The sequence below is a fragment of the Pseudorasbora parva genome, chromosome 5, assembly GCF_024679245.1.
Source record: "Pseudorasbora parva isolate DD20220531a chromosome 5, ASM2467924v1, whole genome shotgun sequence".
NCBI classification, from domain to species: domain Eukaryota; kingdom Metazoa; phylum Chordata; class Actinopteri; order Cypriniformes; family Gobionidae; genus Pseudorasbora; species Pseudorasbora parva.
The window spans coordinates 16,461,610-16,482,791 of record NC_090176.1 but is presented as its reverse complement, the minus strand read 5'-3'; the positions used below and the strand labels follow the sequence as shown (position 1 = coordinate 16,482,791).

The window sequence follows — 21,182 nt, the reverse complement described above, 5'->3', positions numbered from 1 at the left end:
GTTGACTAAATAGATTTAATCTACTTAAATGTGCTTCATTTGAAATATTTTGTCAAACTCTAGAGAAGATATGGGTGAAATTTATTGGAACATTATCTCAGGAAACTCTGAGAAGCTGGAGACTTAAGCGGAAGTATCCATTTGCTCTTCTTTTAATCAAATTATTGTCTAAAAGAACAAAATGAGATATTAAAGTGGCCAGTTGGGTCAACAGTGTTGGCTTTAAATGTTTTTGCAGATCAATTTCAGACAGACAGGAATAGGCAGTGTAAGGTTTAATATTTAACCACATTTATTTGTAAATCTTGAGAGCTTTGAAAGCTCATACAGTACGTCAAATTTTCAATATACGGGATTATTTTCAAGCTGCCACATGCTCTGTTTCCACCTCAGAGTTACGCCAATCCATCACACCCTTTGACGTTCACACATATTTGTAACGTCACCTTTCACATTTTAATTTCAGAGCCAGTTCCTGGCTGACAGCTGTTTTCCCATGGTGTGATTTGATTACAGCTAGCGGCTCCAGGAAGGTAGTGATGGTTGAGTTATGCTGGCTGCGGTGGTTTCCATGCCTCTCTGAGCTCTTGTCTCTCTGGAGAGACTGCTTTCATTTCGATGATGGGGACTTGACTGCAGCCTCCACCTCATCAGCAATCACAGCACTTCCCATGTCAAGCACTTCCCATTCTCCCTGCGTGGCACATCCAGAGCTCTGTCTGTATGTTCTCATGTTTATTGAGCCCACGAGGCAACAGACAAAACATCTCAGACGGGGTTTCGATATTCTGGTGTCTGGCACGGTTTTGCTCATGCCTGACATCTAATTGCCTCTTCAACAAAACCTTTGTTTAAACCCAATCCATTCTGCTAATTAGTTCTACACAAATATTTTTGACTACAGCCTTTTAAGTATCCATAATATGCAAATGGACTTCAGTCTTTGTGTTAGGGAACATTTTTGGGCAGATTTGTGTTCCAAAGATACATTTTTTATTACATTTGCAGATTTTTTTTGGTAACACTTTATTTTAAGGTTTAATTCTCATTATTAGCATGCGTATTATAGGATGCATATATAGCATGCATATTATATATTGGCTGTTTATTAGTGCATATTAGTACACTGCAAAAATAAGTTACCTGGTTGCCTTAACATTTTGTTAATACAATGTGCATTTTTGAGAATGTGCAATATTTATGTGCAATATTTTTATTATTGAAATATTTTGTAAGCATATTGGGTAATTGTGTTTTATTTGTGATGACGCAGTGAAACATGCCAAATGGTGCTATTTTCATGATTTATCACAATTTTTATGTGGTTCAGATAGTTGAGTTTCTATTTATTAAACCAATGTCCTTTATTGTATCAACTAAAAATGTTAATTTCAATAAACTCAAAATTTTAAGGCGACCAGGTTACTTACTTTTTTTAAAGGTGCCCTAGAATGAAAAATTGAATTAACCTTGCCATAGTGAAAAAAAGAGTTCAGTACATGGTCATCACATACTGTGAGTCTCAAACTCCATTGCCTCCTACTTCTTATGTAAATCTCGTAAATCAAAAGCACCACGGAAAAATAAGTGATTCTCAACATAATGCCAACTGTGACGCAATCGCTGGGATCATTACATCCTATAGGGACAATTTATAGGGTTGTAAATGGACCTGTAAAACTGTATCTGGACAAATGTTGCCCTTAAATAAGCCACACACCCTCTATGTAGATATCAGAGAACAATTTAACATATTGTTTCAACCCATTCTAGGGCACCTTTAAGCTAAACCAACCAAATTTTTTTTACAGAACACATAGCAATGCCTTCTTCTGCATGACCTTATTCTACATCCCTTAATCCCCATAACTAAACTTACCAACAACCAACAACTAACTATTAATAAGCAGTAATTAGGAGTGTATTGAGGCAGTAGTTAAAGCTAAAAAAATATGCGCTCCTCGTACTAAAGTGTTAACATTTTTTAAAGCAGTCGTGAACTAAGAAATACAATTTTCCTTGAGCTTTTGACATATTAGATGTTGGGATGTTGCTAGGCAAAGAGGGGGAGAGGACGCTGGAATTGTCTGTTCGCCGCTTCTCCACCCACAAATCATGTTAACTGTACTATTACATTTAGATTTTATTTTATTATGTTTGTTACTAGTCTAACAGTCAGAGCTACAAAATTGGGACTGTTGTTGTTTGCTGGCAGCCACTGAGAGGACGTTGTTCGCCATTCGTTGTTTTCCACCGCTTCTCTGGGGTTTTTGTTTGAATTGTTGCGATTGGTTAATGTTCATCTCTGCAACCTTTTTACGCGCTAAGAGAGTAATAATGGGCTATTTTAAATGGAAAAACGTTAGCCAATCACAGCAGTGGGTGTTTACACTGAAGTCTCACAGCAGACACGCCCCTTAAAACAGAGCGTTCAATCTAAGGAAAAATGCTAAGGAAGGCTAAGGCTAAGAAAAAATGCCTTTTATTTATAAATTATGACATTTTTTTATGTTAAAAGCATTCTAACATTATAAGTGCAAAACATCATAAATGACCGCTTTAATATATTTGTTGAAAACATTTGACTATACCTTCATCATTAATTTGAGCTTTTTATGTATAGATTTTGGTTTGCCCTAATATGAAAATCCATCATAAAAAAAGTAATTATTTAATTTTATGATTTTTTTTAATCACTAATCAATTAATTAAATGTATTGTGTGGAATCGAATTATATTAGTTTTACACAAATAATGACTGTTCCCTGAATTATAGCGTTCCACAACAAACAACAATTCTACAGTTCATTAATTAATATTATACATTTTTGTTTATCAATCAAATTATGTAAAAGGTGTGAAAACATTATTGCATTGTGTATGTATTTCGGATCAAATTTGTCATTGTATTCCACAATGTTACTGTAATTTAAACACATTACAATGTTTTGATAGATGTAATAAAAAATTAAATTGTGAAAATGTTCATGATGTTTCAGAAAAAAAGAGGAGTTTGAAAGTGATGGAAGTGGAACATTTTTGAGAGTGAATAGATAATGCATTGTTTCACTCATCCTCAAATCTGGCCGTTCTTCGGCTAAAAAAAAAAAGAGAGACTCTTATCCCTTGCTGCTTTCTGTCTCTTGCATTTGGAAACACTTTAATGCTATTCATTCAGACAGCCCCTGGTTAATGCTTTCTGGCAAGTAAATGCTCATTGCCGCATTATGCTTTCATGGAAAAATTAATATGAGCAATGTTTAAAACAAAGCTAATTTCCCGACCATAACTGAAACTGACTGAATTGGCAGTAACATAGCGGCTTACATAGTGTCTGAGTTACGGAGAGGTCGGATGACTGAATGCTGGGAATTTTGAAGGAGAGTGAGGAGATTTCACGTTTGCATTTCTTATGGAGGCTCTCATTAGGTATGAGATTGGCAGAGCAGGCTCATTTGACTGTGGAAATTATTTTAATTCCCGTCAGATGGCATTTTTGCCAGAGGGTTGGGGGAATTCAATTTCCTTTAATTAGCTGGGAAGTTTGAGTGCCACCTTAATAACATACCTGCTCTTGATCTCAATCGCTCTGAGTCCTTTGGGTCTCTTACCAACTGCACATGGGAATAACATTTATTTAATTGAAAAAAGGACTAAAACAGATATCACATTTCAAATTAAACAATTTGAAGACATATTTTAAGGAGCTGGCATAGATGTTTGGTATAACTGTTACATCTCTCATGATGTCATTCTCCTTGTTGGCTGGAATAATTTTTTTATGTGGTGAGATGAAGCAATAACAGTCTGGTGAAAAGCGCAAAGATGCAGGGAATGATGATGTTGCCGTGTACAGGATCTCATTAAGGGAGGGATCGAATTTACTGCCAGCCCTACTGCACTGACTTTGAGGCAAAATTCAATTATTCTTCCAATTTCAGTAATGTATTTCACACAGGTCCACAGGGAGCAGATTACTGAAGCTTGGGAGAGGCCACACTGAACGCTTCATGTCTCAGCTGCTCAGGCTGGAATTACACTTCATGTTTAGACAGGAAAAATGCAGGGTTAGTTACTGATTCACGAGCCGTGACTGAACACACTGATGAGTTGATGTTCTTGTCCAATAGGAAAAGACAATGCACGGAAATAGTCTTTAAATGAGGCTCTAAAGCAGGGGTGTCCAATCCTGCTCCTGGAATGCCTCTGTCCTGCAGAGTTTAGCTCCAACCTTAATTAAACACACTGATCCAGCTAATAAAGGTCTTACTAGGCTTACTAGAAACTTCCAGTAGGTGTGTTGGGGCAAGCTGGACACCCCTGCTTTAAAGTTAGAGCTGTGTTTAGTGTGCCTATGAGTTCTAATCTCTTCTCCCTCTCCTTTCTTTTCCTCTCAGTACAGCACCTATTCACGAGGAAGAACCACAGCCATGAATGTTGGAGAATTATTTTATGAATAAAGTTAGGGATGAATATGGAGAGCAATGCAACAAATCAAGTCATTTTGTCTGGTTTCTAGTCTAAATATCAAAAAATTCTTAAATCGAGATGCATTTACTAGATAAGTATCTAGTAAAAAAAAACCAGCAGCCATATCACCCTGTAGCCCAAGACTGGTTTCCCACTGATGCTAAGCAGGGCTGAGCCTGGTCAGTACCTGGATGGGAGACCAACTGGGAAAACCAGGTAGCTGCTGGTAGAGGTGTTAGTGAGGCCAGCAGGGGGCGCTCACCCTGTGGTCTGTGTGGGTCCTAATGCCCCAGTATAGTGATGGGGACACTATACTGACAAAGAGCACCGTCTTTCGGATGAGACGTTAAACCAAGGTCCTTCGGATCCTTCTATGTCTTTCGGAAAAAGAGTAGGGGTTTAACCCCGGCATCCTGGCCAAATTTGCCCATTGGCCCCTGTCCATCATGGCCTCCTAACAATCCCCATATCCTGATTGGCTTCCTCACTGATTGTCTCCTCTCTGGCGCAATATGGCTGCCGTCGCATCATCCAGGTGGATGCTGCACATTGGTGGTGGTTGAGGAGATTCCCCCCTTCAATGTAAAGCGCTTTGAGTGCCTTGAAAAGCGCTATATAAATCGAACACATTATTATTATTTATTATTATAAGTAAAATGACATGAGATATTTTTCCCTGTTTTCTTAAAAATAAAATGAAAATGAAGTGAGTTTTTGCTTAAAACAAGCAAAATTATCTGCCAATGATGTGAGTAAAATTCAGGGGTCAGATTGATCTGGGTGTCTGGTGTTGGTGACCCGTGCTTCATCTCAGTTAAATGTAGACAGAGTACTAAGGACCCCCCACCCCACGAAACAACCTGGAGAAACCTTCTGAGGGGAGAGAAGAGGGGATGATAAGCATGGTTGAATTGATGCGAGAGGGATGGGAAGGAAGAGAATGAGACAAATAGTACTGCAATGGTGCGTGCACACCAAAAGCGAAGCGAATATTCACATCGCGCTACTCACTTAGTCATTAATCACTTAGTCTCGTTACTTGTTTTTCCTGTCACTTCAATGAATAAAAACATTGCACGATGAGAAGTGTCTTAATGGGCATGTCTGGGTTTACAGCACCATCCAAAGCCTGGATTATAGCCGATTCAAGCACTACTTGAGGATGACGGGTGGCCAGTTTGATAAAGTGTCATGCAAATGTTATTCAAATGTTGCGCAGAAGATGCGATTGAGACGAATATTGCATGTCACCCTAAATTGCATCATTCGCATCGCCCAGCGCAAGTTCACATCTATGTTCGTCTATGCATTGACTTTGTATATAATCTACTTGCACAAATAATTAAATTTGCCTTTGGTGTGCACACACCATAAGGTTGGCCAGATATAAGAAGGTTTTGAGAAGTCAGGTGATTGGTAGTGGCGTGGCCCTAGTCCCAAACCTTATTTTTACTCTCTTTTATAGAAGTGCTAAATCTAAATCATGTAAAATATGCTCTTACAATGACACAGTATTTACACAGTAAAGTCTGTCAAAACAATTCTTGTCTAAATCTGTAGTAAAGTCAAGAATTCTGAAGGTTATAAGACTCGTGTACGGTAGTTCGAATACTTGAGCAGTCTAAAAAAGAGATTCAAAGTTTGAAGGTTATTATGAGTCTTGTATAATGTGAAAACTGGGAGATTTTGAAGTGTGAAGAAGGGTATGTAACCCGTAGGTAGTTATGCTGTACGCTGGCTTTGTCAAGCCAACAAAGTTAGTGTAACAGCAGTCTCCGTTATCAGTAGTTGAAGTAAAAATGACAGCTTTCCCCTTTGACAGTTTTCCTCATTCATTTCTCCAGATGACAACAAGTTCAGCGAAGCATCAACAGTGCTGTTCACGTGGGTCGACAGAGGCGAGGTGAACCGACGCACTGCAAACCATTTCTACTCCATGATCCAGTCGGCGAACAGCCACGTGCGGCGCCTAATGAACGAGAAAGCTCAGCACGAGGAGGAGATGGAGCTGGCCAAAGAACACTTTAAGAATTCCCTGCTTGCCATCCTCACACAATGTAAGATACCTCCTGCCTTCACTGTTTCTATCCTAACCGGTTACTATTAGATTTTTATCTAGTGTTGCCATGACAACGGCACATCCTTTGTTTCGGAGGAGATGATATAGTTGTCCTTAAGTGGGCTCAGTCTCTGATCTGATTGTTGGACGTCTCTCGCTCATATTGATAGATATGACTGCACTGCCAGTAGGAGTGTATTTGTTTATACAACTACATCATACACTACACTGCTCCTAACTTTAACAGGCAAGACACAGGCACTGTTCCAAAACCTTGAGAGCTGCCTACATGGGCATCATAGGTGCGCTTCCTACACAGAGCTGTTCAAAAAAGTAGGCAGCATAAAAGCCACCACAAGTATCCTTCACAGATAATAAAATCCCATGATGCACTGTGACAAAATCCTTTTTAAATTGCATCACATTTACAGTTGCTCTGTAAAATTTCGAGAGAATCAAGTAAATTCAGTAGTAATCTGTGCAATTGAAAATTTCAAGTGGTTCAAGTTGGTCACGCAAATTTGCCAGGTTGGCTGCTTGGTTTGAAAGTGACCTCTATGTGAGCTGGGCTTCACTACAATCACTACACTATTGGCAATGGACTTTTTTGTCAGTGAAATTTCACACCTAAATACAATGATTAGAAATGTAAAATAAATGTAATTGTAGTCTACACTGCCTGGACACAAAAAGAAAAAAGTTGCTGTTTGTATTTAAATAGGCAAATACTGAAGATCATTATATACTTATAAATACTTAGGATCATTATTGCAGTGATTATGATGTTTCTAGCATGTTATATGTTTGGTTCTTCGACCAACAGTTCCTCTAACCCTAATTGATGGAGTGTGTAGCTTTTCATTTCTTAAACAACCCTGTAAGAAGACACATCATGGTCATATTCCAGTTTGACAATGTCACGATTCATCAGGCACAAACTGTGAAAGAATGGTTGGGAGGGAAAATTAAGAGTCATTTAGAGTCCAGACATTAAATTCAGTGAAAGTCTTTGGGATGTGCTGGAGGAGACTTTATTGTGTGTTTGACTCTTGCATTGTCAATACAAGCTATTGACCAAAGAATTATGCATAAATCAGTGCGTTTTATTGGGCCGGGCAGTGTATAATGGAATGTTAATAAAACTAACTGTCATTAGTTCTGTCTATTTAAAAATGTTGTATTTGTGTGTTAGTCTACAGATCTCCGCCTAATGAAAAAAATATGATGGACCAAAAATTCAATTCAAATTCAAAGAAAAATTCAAAGGCCGTTATTGTGTTCACCTGAAAAAAACTGCCATTCTCTCATACTTTCTTGCAAAAGTATTGCGTTGCCCCAAGAAACTTTATTCGCTCGCAAAACATTTGCATTCTCTTGCAAAAGTATATGATGTGATCAGGATGCAACATTGAGTTGAGGGGTTTTGTACATTTTTATCCTGTTCATTATTTTGCCAAATAAATAGTTAAAAGGACATTAACTATTGATTTGCCTAGAAATATTTTATAATTTTACCTGTATATTATTTTAAATCTTCTGCTATGAAATCAGTAGTCCAATGTACAAAACAACCAAACTAGCAACAATATGCGCATGGTAACAATATTGCAGTTCTATTAAAGGACAACTCCGGTGAGAAATGACCCTAGGGGTAATTAACAGATGGTTACAGAGTTGATCGTTCTCTGGGATGCGTTTTCATGGAAATCGAATGTAAAGAGTTTTATCTCTAAAAACAGATTACGTTATAACACTAGTCTATGGGGCACAGAGTAGTGAAATTAAATCACTAGTTAATACAACTAACAAGGCTAAAAATAGCCTCACACTAACACAGAAGCATAATGAGGGTCCCAACATGCAAACCGAAGCATTGAGAATGTTGTAAGAGTACAAACAGTTTAATAAGAAGACACTTTATAAACAGAGCGCATTACGCGTTCACGAACAGGCGCCATCTTGGAAAACAGTCTTGACTCGTCGAGCCACGAGCGCTCTGCTAAGTGATGAACTGTGACTTGGAATCTCATATGGTCCGTTGTTTCCAGAAGAAAACACTAAATGCAACAGAGAAAATAAATAAATAAAAATAAAAATGTCCATGTTATTACATTTCACAAACTTAATTCCTATCAACCAGCTCACTTAGAACAGCGCTCGTGGATTGACTCGTCGAGATTGTTTTTCAAGATGGCGCCTGTCCGTGAACGTGTAATGCACTGTGTTTATAAAGTATCTTCTTATTAAACTGTTTGGACACTTACAAAGTTCTCAATGCTTCGGTTTGTATGTAGAGACCCTTATTATGCTACTGTGTTAGTGCGAGGCTATTTTGAGTCTTGTTAGTGGTAACTAGCGATATAATTTAACTACCCTGTGTCTACCCTGTGCCCCATAGACAATCTGTTTTTAGAGATAAAACTCTTTACATTCGATTTTCATGAAAACGCAGCCCAGAGAACGATCTACTCTGTAACCATCTGTTAATTACCCCTAGGGTCATTTCTCACCGGAGTTGTCCTTTAATACTGAAGTCCTTTGAGGTAATTTTACTACAACTGATAACTAAGATGCACAAAGACAGCAGTAGCATTTGTATGAAACAAGAGAGTGAATCTAACATACGTGATATGAGAGACATTAAAAGTAGCAGCGATTTCAGTCCGATATACAATATTGCCATGGACAAATACAAAGTTCTGTCATGGAACTCAAGATGGTACAGGCTGACAGGTCATTAACTCAATCTGTTTGCAATCACATCATTCTCTATAGGTCACAGCTGATTGGTTGCTGTATCAGAAGCCAATGAGCTTGCATGCTCACCCTTTAAATACTTTGTCAGCATTTGTCTTAGCAGTGCAGTGCACTTTCCGAAACCCTCCACCTTCCCCAGCTCCACCGGTATAGATCTGTGCATGTCTAAAAACATGTACGCTCTATTGTACAGCAGCACCATGTCTTACTCGCTCACAGCAGTGTGTTGTGTAGCAGTATAGCAACCCTATTTTGCCAAGACCAAACATACCAACATCATACCCATGATGCCAAACGCTCCCAGAGTTGTCATGCCATAACTAGGAACATTTGAAAATATTTGATCACTGAATCCAACAATTAAGAAATCAGAATCTAATATTCTAGAAGGCAGGGTAATAAAAATATAATGTTTATGTTTCTGTTAGCTTAGCAAAAGTCAATTGTGAAATCAATTTGGCCTACGTGTTAAATCTCTCAAGTGCTTGAGGTTCGGATGTTCTTTAGAAGGCAGTAGGCTACAGTATGTAGCTAGGAAAGCAAGGCAGCTCACAAGTAGTGGAAAAGAGCCACACAGTCTTTCCTTTACACACTTCACAACCCTTCACTGCAGATATACAATACACACATGTACGCTAGGAGATATGATGTATGCTCAAACAGCATTGAGACCTAGCTGCCCATGTCAGTGTGACTGTAGCCAAAGCCCGTAGAAGGGCCCTGGGTAAGTACAGTCTCAGTAGAAGCACTCTGACCATATAGCAGATGTGGAGATGTTCAACTTAACTTAAAGGTAGGCCAACATCCGATTCACTCATCTTTTTTTGCGGCCTGGACAGGTGAGAAGACAATATCCCAACTCAACCAAAGAGTCAAGAAAAGTAATTTGCTTGAATGAATATGTGTGATGGAGATTTTCAATTGGCAGCTTCACAGAATTTAGACATTTTCGATGCCATATATACATGAAATACTAAGAGAAAATGTATTTTAGAGTTATGCCAGTTGAAGTGAAGAAGATAATCATATAATTGTTTATTAAAGAATAGAATTGGTCAAATTAATAAATAGAAGGCAACAGTTTACAATTGATCCAAATCCAAATCCTTCAATCAGGGGCATCATGCACTTTTTTGAGGGGGCACCACTTGGGGGTGTTGTTGACAGCAGAATCTATGGTTCTGCACAAATCGCCTATAGGCTTTGTGAAATATTTTAGCTAAAAACTAAAAAAGCCATACATACATAAACTACATAAGCCTATCATACACCTGACGCAATGCAACGGCATGTGCGCTGCAAGTTTTTTTTGCTAGTTTCAGCCAGACGCAGTTTTCATTTTCACATCCATCGTCATGTTGTTTAAATAGCCATATGTGCACCTATTGGCGTGCTGGTCTGAAAACAAGATGTGTTCAGGCACATTGTTAGCGTGTTTGCTATTTTGAGGCAAATGAAAATGACTGTGCCACTGACACAAAAAATCTGGTCTAAAGTCAGTATTGTTTGTGTTATTTAAAGGGTATGGGAGTAATATGGCTGGTGCACAACGCACATACACTCTGCTTATAATATACACAGGGACAAGCAGCAGCACACAAGCATTTTAAAATATAAAAAATACAATTATTTTTCTCTGGTGAAACGTTCAGTTATTCCGCATGCAGATTCCGCCATGTAAATAGAGAATCCACCATGGTGCAAGCGCAACTGGCTTTTAAAGGGAATGAGAGATTCTGGGAGACTCTGATTGGCTTATTGCATGTTATGTCCAAAACACCCACGACTCATTAAGAGACTGAGTGAATCTACGCCATGCACTTCAGACCATGTGCTCAGATCGTTAAAATAGGGCCCTATATTGTTAAAAACACTGAACAGTTGTGATATATGATGAGCCAAAATGCAAATGCAGATTTTTTTGCCATGCTTAGATTAAAATTCATATTTAAAATCACTAATGAAATCTGACTTAAACTGTCATACATTTTGTTTCTAAATGCTTGAATGACAAAAAAAACTGGGCCATCTGGACCAAGCTAATGTGCAAAACACGTCTCAGAACACTGCCTGATTCTATAGGAAACAGAGCTTCTAACAGCAGCTGTAGTAACACGGTGACTTTACCAATCTGCGATTGGAGTTTTTACTGGGAAGGCGGGACTTATTTCTCCATTTTGTACAATGCACATTCCCTTATTCACAGAAATTTGAGTGCACTAGCATTATTCATATTTGATGTTCTAATCACACCGGTGTGATCGTATGTTTTAAAGGTTTAATTATCAAATATAAAAATATTTGCGTGGCTTTTGGGAGCTGAAAGTGCCCCCTTGGTTTGAATTGCATGATGCCTCTGCCTACAATAGTAATGCAAATCCAACAATCTAATGTAAAGTATGTTTTAAAAAAAACTTTTTACATTTTGAGCTAAATCCTTAATTAGTGTTTGACATCAAACACTCAGTACTTTATGAATACTTCTCTAGCAAATCCATCATTTTAGACTGTTGCCTTCCTCAGTCCTAAGGAATTGAAACAGCACCTAATGAGATGTAAGTACAACAGACACTATCAGGAGCCTCTCAGAGAAGTGTTGCGAGGGTCCTGATGTGTCTGACTCTAGCTGGCGCAGATGCTGAGCTCTACATAAATGGCTTGTCTTGTCTGACTTCCTTACCCACCAAAGTTGAGCAGATTACGGCTGTGTTCACCGCTGCCACCAGGCAAAAGGCATGGGACCATTTCTCAAAAGCGCAGCGCAAGAACATAGACATTTGGCGAAAGCAGTGCGAGGTTGGTATTTCTCCACCCCTTTTGTCATGCTGACTCTACATCGGGGGTCTCAAACTCTGGGCCAAGATTTCTCATTACAATTACATTGTAGTTCGACTGGTTTGGCAGTAATATTGAATACAATTCATGTTTTTGTTGTGAATGTTCAACTTCCCCCGAAGGAGAACACCACCTGGCTAGTAGTAGTTTGAGACCCCTGCTCTTCATGGTACACTGACACGGCAGCTGTTTATATGGCAGTGTATCTTGTGGCTTTTCATTGTACAGACTTGTAGGCCCTCACACAGCAAACATCACAGTTTTCTAGCCTCTGCTCTCTCGTGCAGAAGAGCTTGCCTTGAAATTGCCACCTAGAAAGAACCTCCATTGCTGCCATGGCAACAGATACTGGCAGGATTATAATGATGCTCATCAGTGATTAGCCTGAATTAATTGTTAATAACTCATCCAATTTGAATTAGCTCTCTATGAGGAAGAAAAGGGATGTGCATGTTAACCTACATTGTGCCTGTATGAAACTAACCATATAAACTAACCCCTCAATTCTCTAGAATGCACAATATGGAATTTCCATATTCATAATATGGAACATCACCAGTATGCAAAATTCATGTTAGTGCAAACAGAATACTCAATGAACCTTGAAATATACAAATCCCTCACTGGTGATAAACTCCAGCTGCAGTCTTTCCTCCAGCCATCTGACTTTTTTCCGTGACTGTATATCATGAGCAGTGATGTGAGGACTGAAAGCTAATCCTAGAAACTGTATTGATTAATTGCTTTGAGTCAAGTCTATGAAAGGATTCCATTTCAGTTCACAGCCGCCAAGAGGTAAGACATCAGTGACGCGGCAGAGTCTTTGGTGCTGTGAGAGGTGAAAGCCAGTTGAGATGCCACCCCTGTGAAGAGTTCTGTTGTGGATTTTAATAAAAAAAAAAAAAAAAATGTAGCACTGTTTGTAGAGTTAAGGCTTGTTAGCACCAACCTAGCAAGCAATAGCCTTCATTTCACCAGCTCGTTTATAGAACTGATATAGTCCGATTATGAGTAACTCACTTCTAGCAAAAATTACCTTGAATTTGGTTATATGTCGTTTTTTGCCAAAATAACATGCAAGATATTCCATCATGTAAGCAAAGTCAAAAGTTGTTACAAGGATTTTTGGTTTAATTTATTTGACATGTTCATGTTCTAGATGACTAGTCTATTCTTGGGGCTATAACATTTTCACTGACAGACACAATTTTGCCTATTCGCCTATTTAATCGCAAAATTGCTTGCTGGGAAGGAAGTTATCGCGGTAAAGATAGTTCTAAACATCGTTCCAAATATAAGAGAATAGCACACCACAATTGTATTTATAACAATATTGTTGGAATCACTTTCCAAATGATTTTTCCAGCTGATGAATGATAAAAACATTGGCAGCCAATCAGAATCCATCCTCCTTTAAAGAGCTTGAGCATTTAAAGTGACAGACAACAAAACTGCAGCACATACTTTAAATATTGCCCTTTGGTGTGTGCACTAATAGAGTTGTTGTTATAGTTATCATTTTTCTTACAGTTATCACTCTTGGTGTGAACAAGACTTTAGACAAACATTTTTATAAACAAAGTTAAGTAAATATTTTCCAGGTTTTCTGACAAGATGTTGGAAAAAGGCTATATATTTTAAAGCTTTAAAACACTTTTGCATTAAGTTAAAGTGTTTTCCTCTGTTACTGTCCATGACAAAAGATACCATTTAATAAATTACCTTTTGTATGTTTTCAAAGTGGGAATTTACCATTAAATAGCATATCAGAAACTTTCAGCTAAATTTAAACAGAAACACAGTTATGAAATATGAATTATGCAACATGAAAAACATACAAAAAGTTACAAAAAAAAAACTAAGCACATGCGTACAAAAAACACATTGTTTTGGCTATCAGAACTCATAATTTATATAAATAATAATTAATAATTAATAATTAAATAATAATTTTAATGTGTAATTTATAAAAAATAAATTTAATACATTTGGTTTTATTGTTTACTTGACAGCTTTTACAAAATATATGGTAACACTTTACAATTCCATTAGTTAAGGTTAGAGAATGCATTAAATAATTTTAGCAATGAGTTACAGTACATATTAATCTTTGTTAACAATAATACAAAATAAGATGGTTGTTAGATCATGTTAGTTCAGGTTCATTAACAGATACAACTTTTAACAGATTAACTTATAATGTTAACAGAGACAACTTTTTATTTTTTATTTTAATAATGTAGTATTAGTAAATGTTGATATTAACATTAACTGAGATGAATAAATAAACAAATGAAACCTTGTTGTACATTTGTACTAAACATATGATATTGGAATTTTAGTTTTTACAAAATATGAAAAATAATCTATTTTAATTTAACTCAGTTTTGAACTAGGCATTTTATACCAGCATATACACAATCGCTGCTAGAAAGTAGAAAAGCATTACTGTGTTTTCCTAGACTTGTTAAACCCCACACCGATCTGCCGGCGATTTGATTTTGCCCTGCAGCTCAGGCTGGAAACCTGTTCTTATTTCTATCCTGCTTCCAAATTTTCAGGAACCAAATTTGATGGGTTTAACACAATGATGGATAGAAAAGCGATGGATCATAGGTCTATCCACTTGTGAACAGAGTCATTTGAACTATGCCCATTGATCACACCTCTTGTGGTCTGATTGGTTGAAGGACTATCCAATTGATTATAGAGTCATTTGAAATATGCCTGCTGATCACACCTCTTGTGCAGTAGAAAATACAGAGCAGACTCCCCAGACCAATCTTTTCAATCTTAAAAGATTGTCTGGTGCCAGACAAGTGTTTTCCCAAATGACTATAAAATGCTATTGCAAAAAACTTGGAAATTCATTGGTTAAAAAAAAGGTGTGGAACCCCTATAAAATAATATTGTGAAAATTGGGGAGAAATATGATATCAGAAACAATCCAGATCTCCACTTGTATTCCTCCGATACTATTGCTTTCAAGAAACAGATGAATGTTCAGGCGACACAGTGCTAGAATAAAATGTATTCAATCACAGATAAAGTAAAGCTCAAACGCACTTCTTTTATAGAGTCCGATCTGCAAGATTTCACAGTGGTGGCATTAATCATCCTTTGTGCTGATCCCTATAATGGCTATCAGAGGATCAGTGGGCTTGGAAGTTTGTGTAATGTGATTTTTACGCTCCATTTTCAGACCTAGACAAATGAACTTACACTATTGCACGGCACTGAGATGGCAGAGCCTCGGTTTTTCCTCTGGGTTGTATTTTATGGTTAAGGAATCAATCACCAGAGCCGACGCTTGCCAAATCATTGCCTGGTTCTTCATCCGATTAAAATGTTCCAGGTTAAAGTAGAGTAGAATTGCGGAAAAACATTTCATTGTGTGATTTTCATATGTTACTGCCACATTTATACAGCAAATGTAGAAAATGTTAATGTGTGCAAAATGCAATCTTTAATCGTTCAGGGTCTTAGATAGAAGCCAGTAATGGGATGCGTGTGTGTGTGTGTGTGTGTGTGTGTGTGTATGTGTGTGTGTTTTCGTTTGATTTCTGTATTGTGCTCTTTTAGGAGCTAAGAAATGCTCACAGTGAAGAGATCATGGGAATACGAAGAGAAGAGGAAATGGAGATGTCAGATGAAGACTTGGAGGAAAACCCCTGCAAAAAGATCCGAATGGAGGATACGGGTAGGCCTGTGATCAGCCGCTGATTATCGTAATCATGAGACCAAGCCTAGACCTGATGACCTAACACCTAGTTCATATACACTGATATCGACTGTAGTTTCATGCTTGAAGGAGCTGATTTACATACCATATTCAGTGCAATTAAACGGATTGATTTAATAAATCAATAATAAAGGTAATTGCTGAATAAGAGGAATATGCAATGCAGTGCCATGGAGAGCTTTATTTAGTGCCCACATAATAACATTTGATTTTACAATTCAACAACATGGATTTTTTTCTTTAGGCCAGTAGTTTAATAGTTTAATCATTTTTACTTGACCAGCAATCCTTGCCCAAAAAACAAAACAAAAAACAAACAAAACAAAAAAAACTGTTAAATGTCATTACAAATATTATTACAATTTGCAATAGCTGTTTTCTATTTTGATTTCAGTTTTAAAAATGTAATGTGGTGTAAATTTGTGATGGTAAAGCTGTATTACTCCAGCCTTCAGAGTCACATGATCTTTAGAAATCATTATCATATGCTGATTTGATGCTCAAGAAATGATTATTATTAGTCAAAAAAAAAAAAAAAAAAGATCATACATTATTTTTATTTTTATTTTTGGTCAATGTAATACATCCTTGCTGAATAAAATTACCATATCTTACTTACTGAACCTATATTTTTGAATGGTAATGTACATTTGTAATTAAATAATAGTTGTAAAAATAAAAATATATATTAATGCTGGGAAAAGTGCAAAACTCCTTTGTTTATAATTTTTCTAACTCAATATGTAACTGATAATAACTGATCATAAGAAAAAATATAGACGACGTGTCTTAATTACCTTCCATAGAAGAAAAGTACACTCTTAAAAATGATGTGTTAAAAATGAACACAGAATTTGTGTTAAAGGATTCGTAACACATTTTGTGTTACTACAGACACATGATGTGTAAATATAGTGTTCAACTGTTTACACAATTACTGTGTAAAACCCATTTAGTAGTATGTTTACATTAAAGGCATCTTTTCTGTTGCAAATAGTCAATGGGTGTTGGCAACTTTAACTATTGGATTTATTTATCACGTTGCAAATGTGAATATCGCATTTTAACGGGGGAAAACAACTAGGACTGCCGGAATGACATTGCTGCGCTGCCTACGCGTGCGCGGTGGCTTCCGTTTCCAGCAAAGAATCGGAGCCGGCCAGCCGTCAGTTTGTCAGTCTCCCTCAGGTGAGTGAATTTAATTAAACGCGTAAAATAGTGCATATTTCTCCACATAACATGAGAAAGATTTGTGTTAATTGTCTAGGAAATATAATTTGTTTGTTTTAACTGTTATTATGCCGTTTCCATGTTCCCACACACCGAATGTTTGTGTGTTAGGCCAGCGGGCTCTCACGTTTTGCAAAGGTGTTTATAGGTAACGTTATTGTTTTTAAAAAGACTTAAAGGTTAATGCATGGTTCCTTTAGTTTAAACTTGTAATAGTCCCTTTTGGCTTTTACCAAATACTATGCGTTAGTTTAAACGACGTTGTGGCGACGTGTGTTGTGTAATGTTATATTTTTTAAAGTCTATGGTTGTGTAACGTTAGTTTAAAAACGCGCCACTTTGTGCCAGCAGCTTGTCACTGACTAAGTTAATTAAAGTTGTATGGATTACGGGATGAAAACATTTAACATTTACGTTTTTTCGTTGGTTTAAATTATGACTCATATGATTACAGCATTATAATATGGTGTTGTTTTTATTATTATATATTTTAACTAGGTAATGGAAGACCAGGATCCAGTCACATCATATTACGTTACACTTGGTAAGTTAATACTTGTTAAACAGAGCTGCGGAGCACTTTACACAAAGGTTGTTTTATAATTTGTTAATATTAATATTTCATTGTTTCTGTTTTTCTGTTTTATTCACTGCATGTGGACATTGAATTTTCCAAGATGACCGGTGGGAAAGAAGACAGACTGGAGAAAGCTGATAATCAGCAGGATGGTAAGGATTTATTTTATTTCTGTGGCATGTGCACACATTTCTAAATGTGGTAATGGGACAATGACATGTACATTGTAACACTCAATTCATAAATTAAAAGTAATAATTTCAAATAGACACTGTTAATCCTCATTCATCATCATCATCATCATCATCATCATCATCATCATCATCATCATCATCCACATACTCTATTGGAACTGGTGCCAGTATGCATTATGTTAGCTTTTAATAAAGTTTCAATATTGCATGAAACATTTTCTGATGCTTTTCATTGTTTCATTGTTGTAGGCTGGTACCAGTGTGACGTCTCTGCTTACAGAAGGCATAAAAGGATCGCCAATGTCAACTCAGCCGCAGCTGGTTTCCATCGGCTCTACAGGACATTAAAGGGTTCGTTCACCCAAAAATGAAAATTGTCATTAATGACTCACTCTAATGTCGTTTCAGACCCATAAGACCTGCGTTCATCTTCGGAGCACGGTTTAAGATATTTTATATTTAGTCTGAGCGCTTTCTGTATCTCCATTTAACACGTATGTATGGTATACTGTTCCTTTCCTGAAGGACCAGAAAGCTAATAAAAACATCATCAAAGTAGTCCATGTGTGACATCTGTGGGTTTTTTAGAATCTCTTGAAGCATCCAAAATAAATTTTGGTCCAAAAATAACAAACACTACGAAAACTACTAATCAGCATTGTCTTCTTTTCCGTGTTTGTTTTAAATCAACCGACTATATCCCTTAGCAGTGACGCTGCTGATGTGTTTTTGGGTGCGCACAAGTTTCGTTTATAGTCTGAGGGAGTCTGCGCAGTCGCGAACGCGGATTAAAAACAAACACAGAAGAGATGACAATGCTGAAAAAAGTCGTAGCTTTTGTTATTTTGGGACCAAAATCTATTTTCGATGCTTCAAAAATTCTAACTAATCCACAGATGTCACACATGGACTACTTTGATGATGTTTTTTTTCCCCTTTCTGGAAAGGAACAGTATACTGTGCATATGTTTTCAATGGAGAGACAGAATCTCTCGGATTAAATCTAAAATATCTTAAACTGTGTGTGAAGATGAACGAAGGTCTTACGGGTGTGGAACGACATTAGGGTGAGGAGTTAATGACATCGTTTTCATTTTTGGCTGAACTAACCCTTTAAGACGGTATGTAATTGTGGCAAATAATTATTATTTTGCTCTTCCACTTGATGTACAAAGCCTCACTTGTGCTCTAGACAAACTTTTCAAATTCTATTGACTGTGTAATCTTCAATATCTATGCCAACTGTCTTCAGTTTATAATGTATGTGACCTGCCTTTGTCCCAGTCCACTTGCAAACGATCAAATGCTATAGAATTAATTGCCAAATTGTAGCGTTGTGCCTAATTTAAACAGAGGATGTATAACTGTCAAAAGTGCTTGGAAAATATTTTTGTCAATACAAAACTTGATTTGACATTTAAAGGGTTACTTCACTGCTTTTTCATATTAAACTGTTATTTCCTTAACTAAGACGAGTTGACACACCTCTCTCGTCTCAGTGCGTGCTCTTAATCTCTCTGACACGCGGTGATGATCTGATAGCATTTAGCTTAGCCCACTAAGCCCAGTTCATTCACTATGGTACCAAACAGGGAGGATGTGAGGGAGGATTTTTCAGCCGGGACTTTTTACTGCGCCGAGCCGAAGTACTCTCAGAAGTGCTATTCCACCATACATTATAGTTCTCCTTTTTAATCCGCTTAGAAAAGCGCCACGTTTTATTTTGTGTCACCATACTAGGTCGTTCAGCTATTAGTGTAACTGTATTTAAATAGGGGAAACGTGGATGTGTTTGGTTGCTTCTAACTTGATCTCTGTTTGGTACCATAGTGAATGAACTGGGCTTAGTGGGCTAAGCTAAATGCTATCAGATCGTCAACACGCGTCAGAGAGATTAAGTGTACGCACTGAGACGAGAGAGGTGTGTGTCAACTCGTCTTAGTTAAGGAAAAAACTGTTTAATATGAAAAAGCGGTGAAGTAACCCTTTAAGGAAAAAACATGCACTCTTTAGGTAAATATGAATTATGTGTGTGTGGTGTGATGTGGTGATTTCGTTGACTTCAATTTTTAAGTTTTTTAATCATATTTGATGTATGTTGTTATTTAAAGAAGTGTTTGATTAATGTTTTGTATGAATCATGTTTTTAAAATGCTTATTTTTGTATTGACTTTTTTATAAAAGCTAAATAAACACTATATGATCAGTATTCAATGCTTCAGTGTGATTTCATGAAAGTGTACATATTGTATTCTGATCTAGCTTTTTCAATAATCTTTTAGAGTAAAAAATAAATAGTAGAAATCTATAACGCACTATTGTGTTGGATGTATACAAAAAGTACACATTAATGTGTTTACTAAAGTAACACATTTGTGTGTATATTTTCACAACACATATTCTGTGTTGTATTTAACACAACATGTGTTGTCCCTGAGCACACTCAGAACATGTGTTGGAAACAACACAAGTTGTGTTGTTTTTAACACATTTGTTTTAAGAGTGTAAAGCTGCCAGGGTCCGAAAATGGCGCTGACATCTTTTGCAGATTTGGGACAGAGTTAAATTATGTCGGTGTGAAATAAACTGTTATGGAAATGTGGAAATTGAAGTTAAAGCTCCAATCTCTTCCTGAAAAAAAGTAATTTAGTGCTCAGTGACTTCACTGTCAACCATGACGTCACACAGTTGATGTTTTATAGCGTCAAATAACTAACTAAAATCAAACTTATTTCAAAATGAGCACTTAAAATGAAATCGTGATAACAACTGCCTAAAATTATTATTTGAAGTGTGATTTAATTGCTTAGTTTGTCTCGCATCCATTAGAATACATGGAGGGGCGGGGGTTATGAGCTATACTGGGACAAACCACCTGGGGGCGATAGAGCGATTTGGCTTCAGTTTTTAACATGTGTGTGGCACGCATGATCACAAATTACTCAATTTCAGTTTCACTTAATTTCAGCAATCTTCATCTATGTCTACCGAACTAAACACATTTACTTTAACACGTTTCACTAAAGGTCCCGTTTCTTCGCGATTCCATCTTTCAAAGTTTTTTTAGTGTGAAATGTTGCTGTTAGAGCATAAATAATACCTGTAAAATTATAAAGCTCAAAGTTCAATGCCAAGCGAGATATTTTATTTAACAGAAGTTCCCTTTCAAAGCCTACAGCGAACGGCCGGTTTGGACTACAGCCCTGCACTTCCTGGCAGGAATGACGTCACTAGAGCGGTTTGTTGACTAACCCTCCGCCCACAAGAACACGCAAAATAGGGTTCGTGGTCTTGTTGCTCTCCCATGTGGAGAAGAGC

The 21,182-nt window shown here is 37.1% G+C and overlaps 1 protein-coding gene and 1 long non-coding RNA gene across 2 annotated transcripts in view; both read left to right on the top strand.

Moving 5' to 3' along the window:
• enox1 (ecto-NOX disulfide-thiol exchanger 1) overlaps positions 1 to 21,182 on the top strand; it is a 157,115-nt gene that overhangs the window by 105,637 nt on the left and 30,296 nt on the right. The window contains exons 7-9 of the mRNA XM_067443351.1: positions 6,315 to 6,527; positions 11,976 to 12,082; positions 15,704 to 15,821. Coding sequence (XP_067299452.1) covers positions 6,315 to 6,527; positions 11,976 to 12,082; positions 15,704 to 15,821 — 438 coding nt within the window. The remainder of the gene's footprint in view (positions 1 to 6,314; positions 6,528 to 11,975; positions 12,083 to 15,703; positions 15,822 to 21,182) is intronic.
• Positions 16,953 to 18,772, top strand: LOC137075111 (uncharacterized). Its single transcript, XR_010904996.1, has 4 exons — positions 16,953 to 17,051; positions 17,592 to 17,637; positions 17,771 to 17,822; positions 18,114 to 18,772. It is a non-coding gene; the product is annotated as an uncharacterized lncRNA (long non-coding RNA).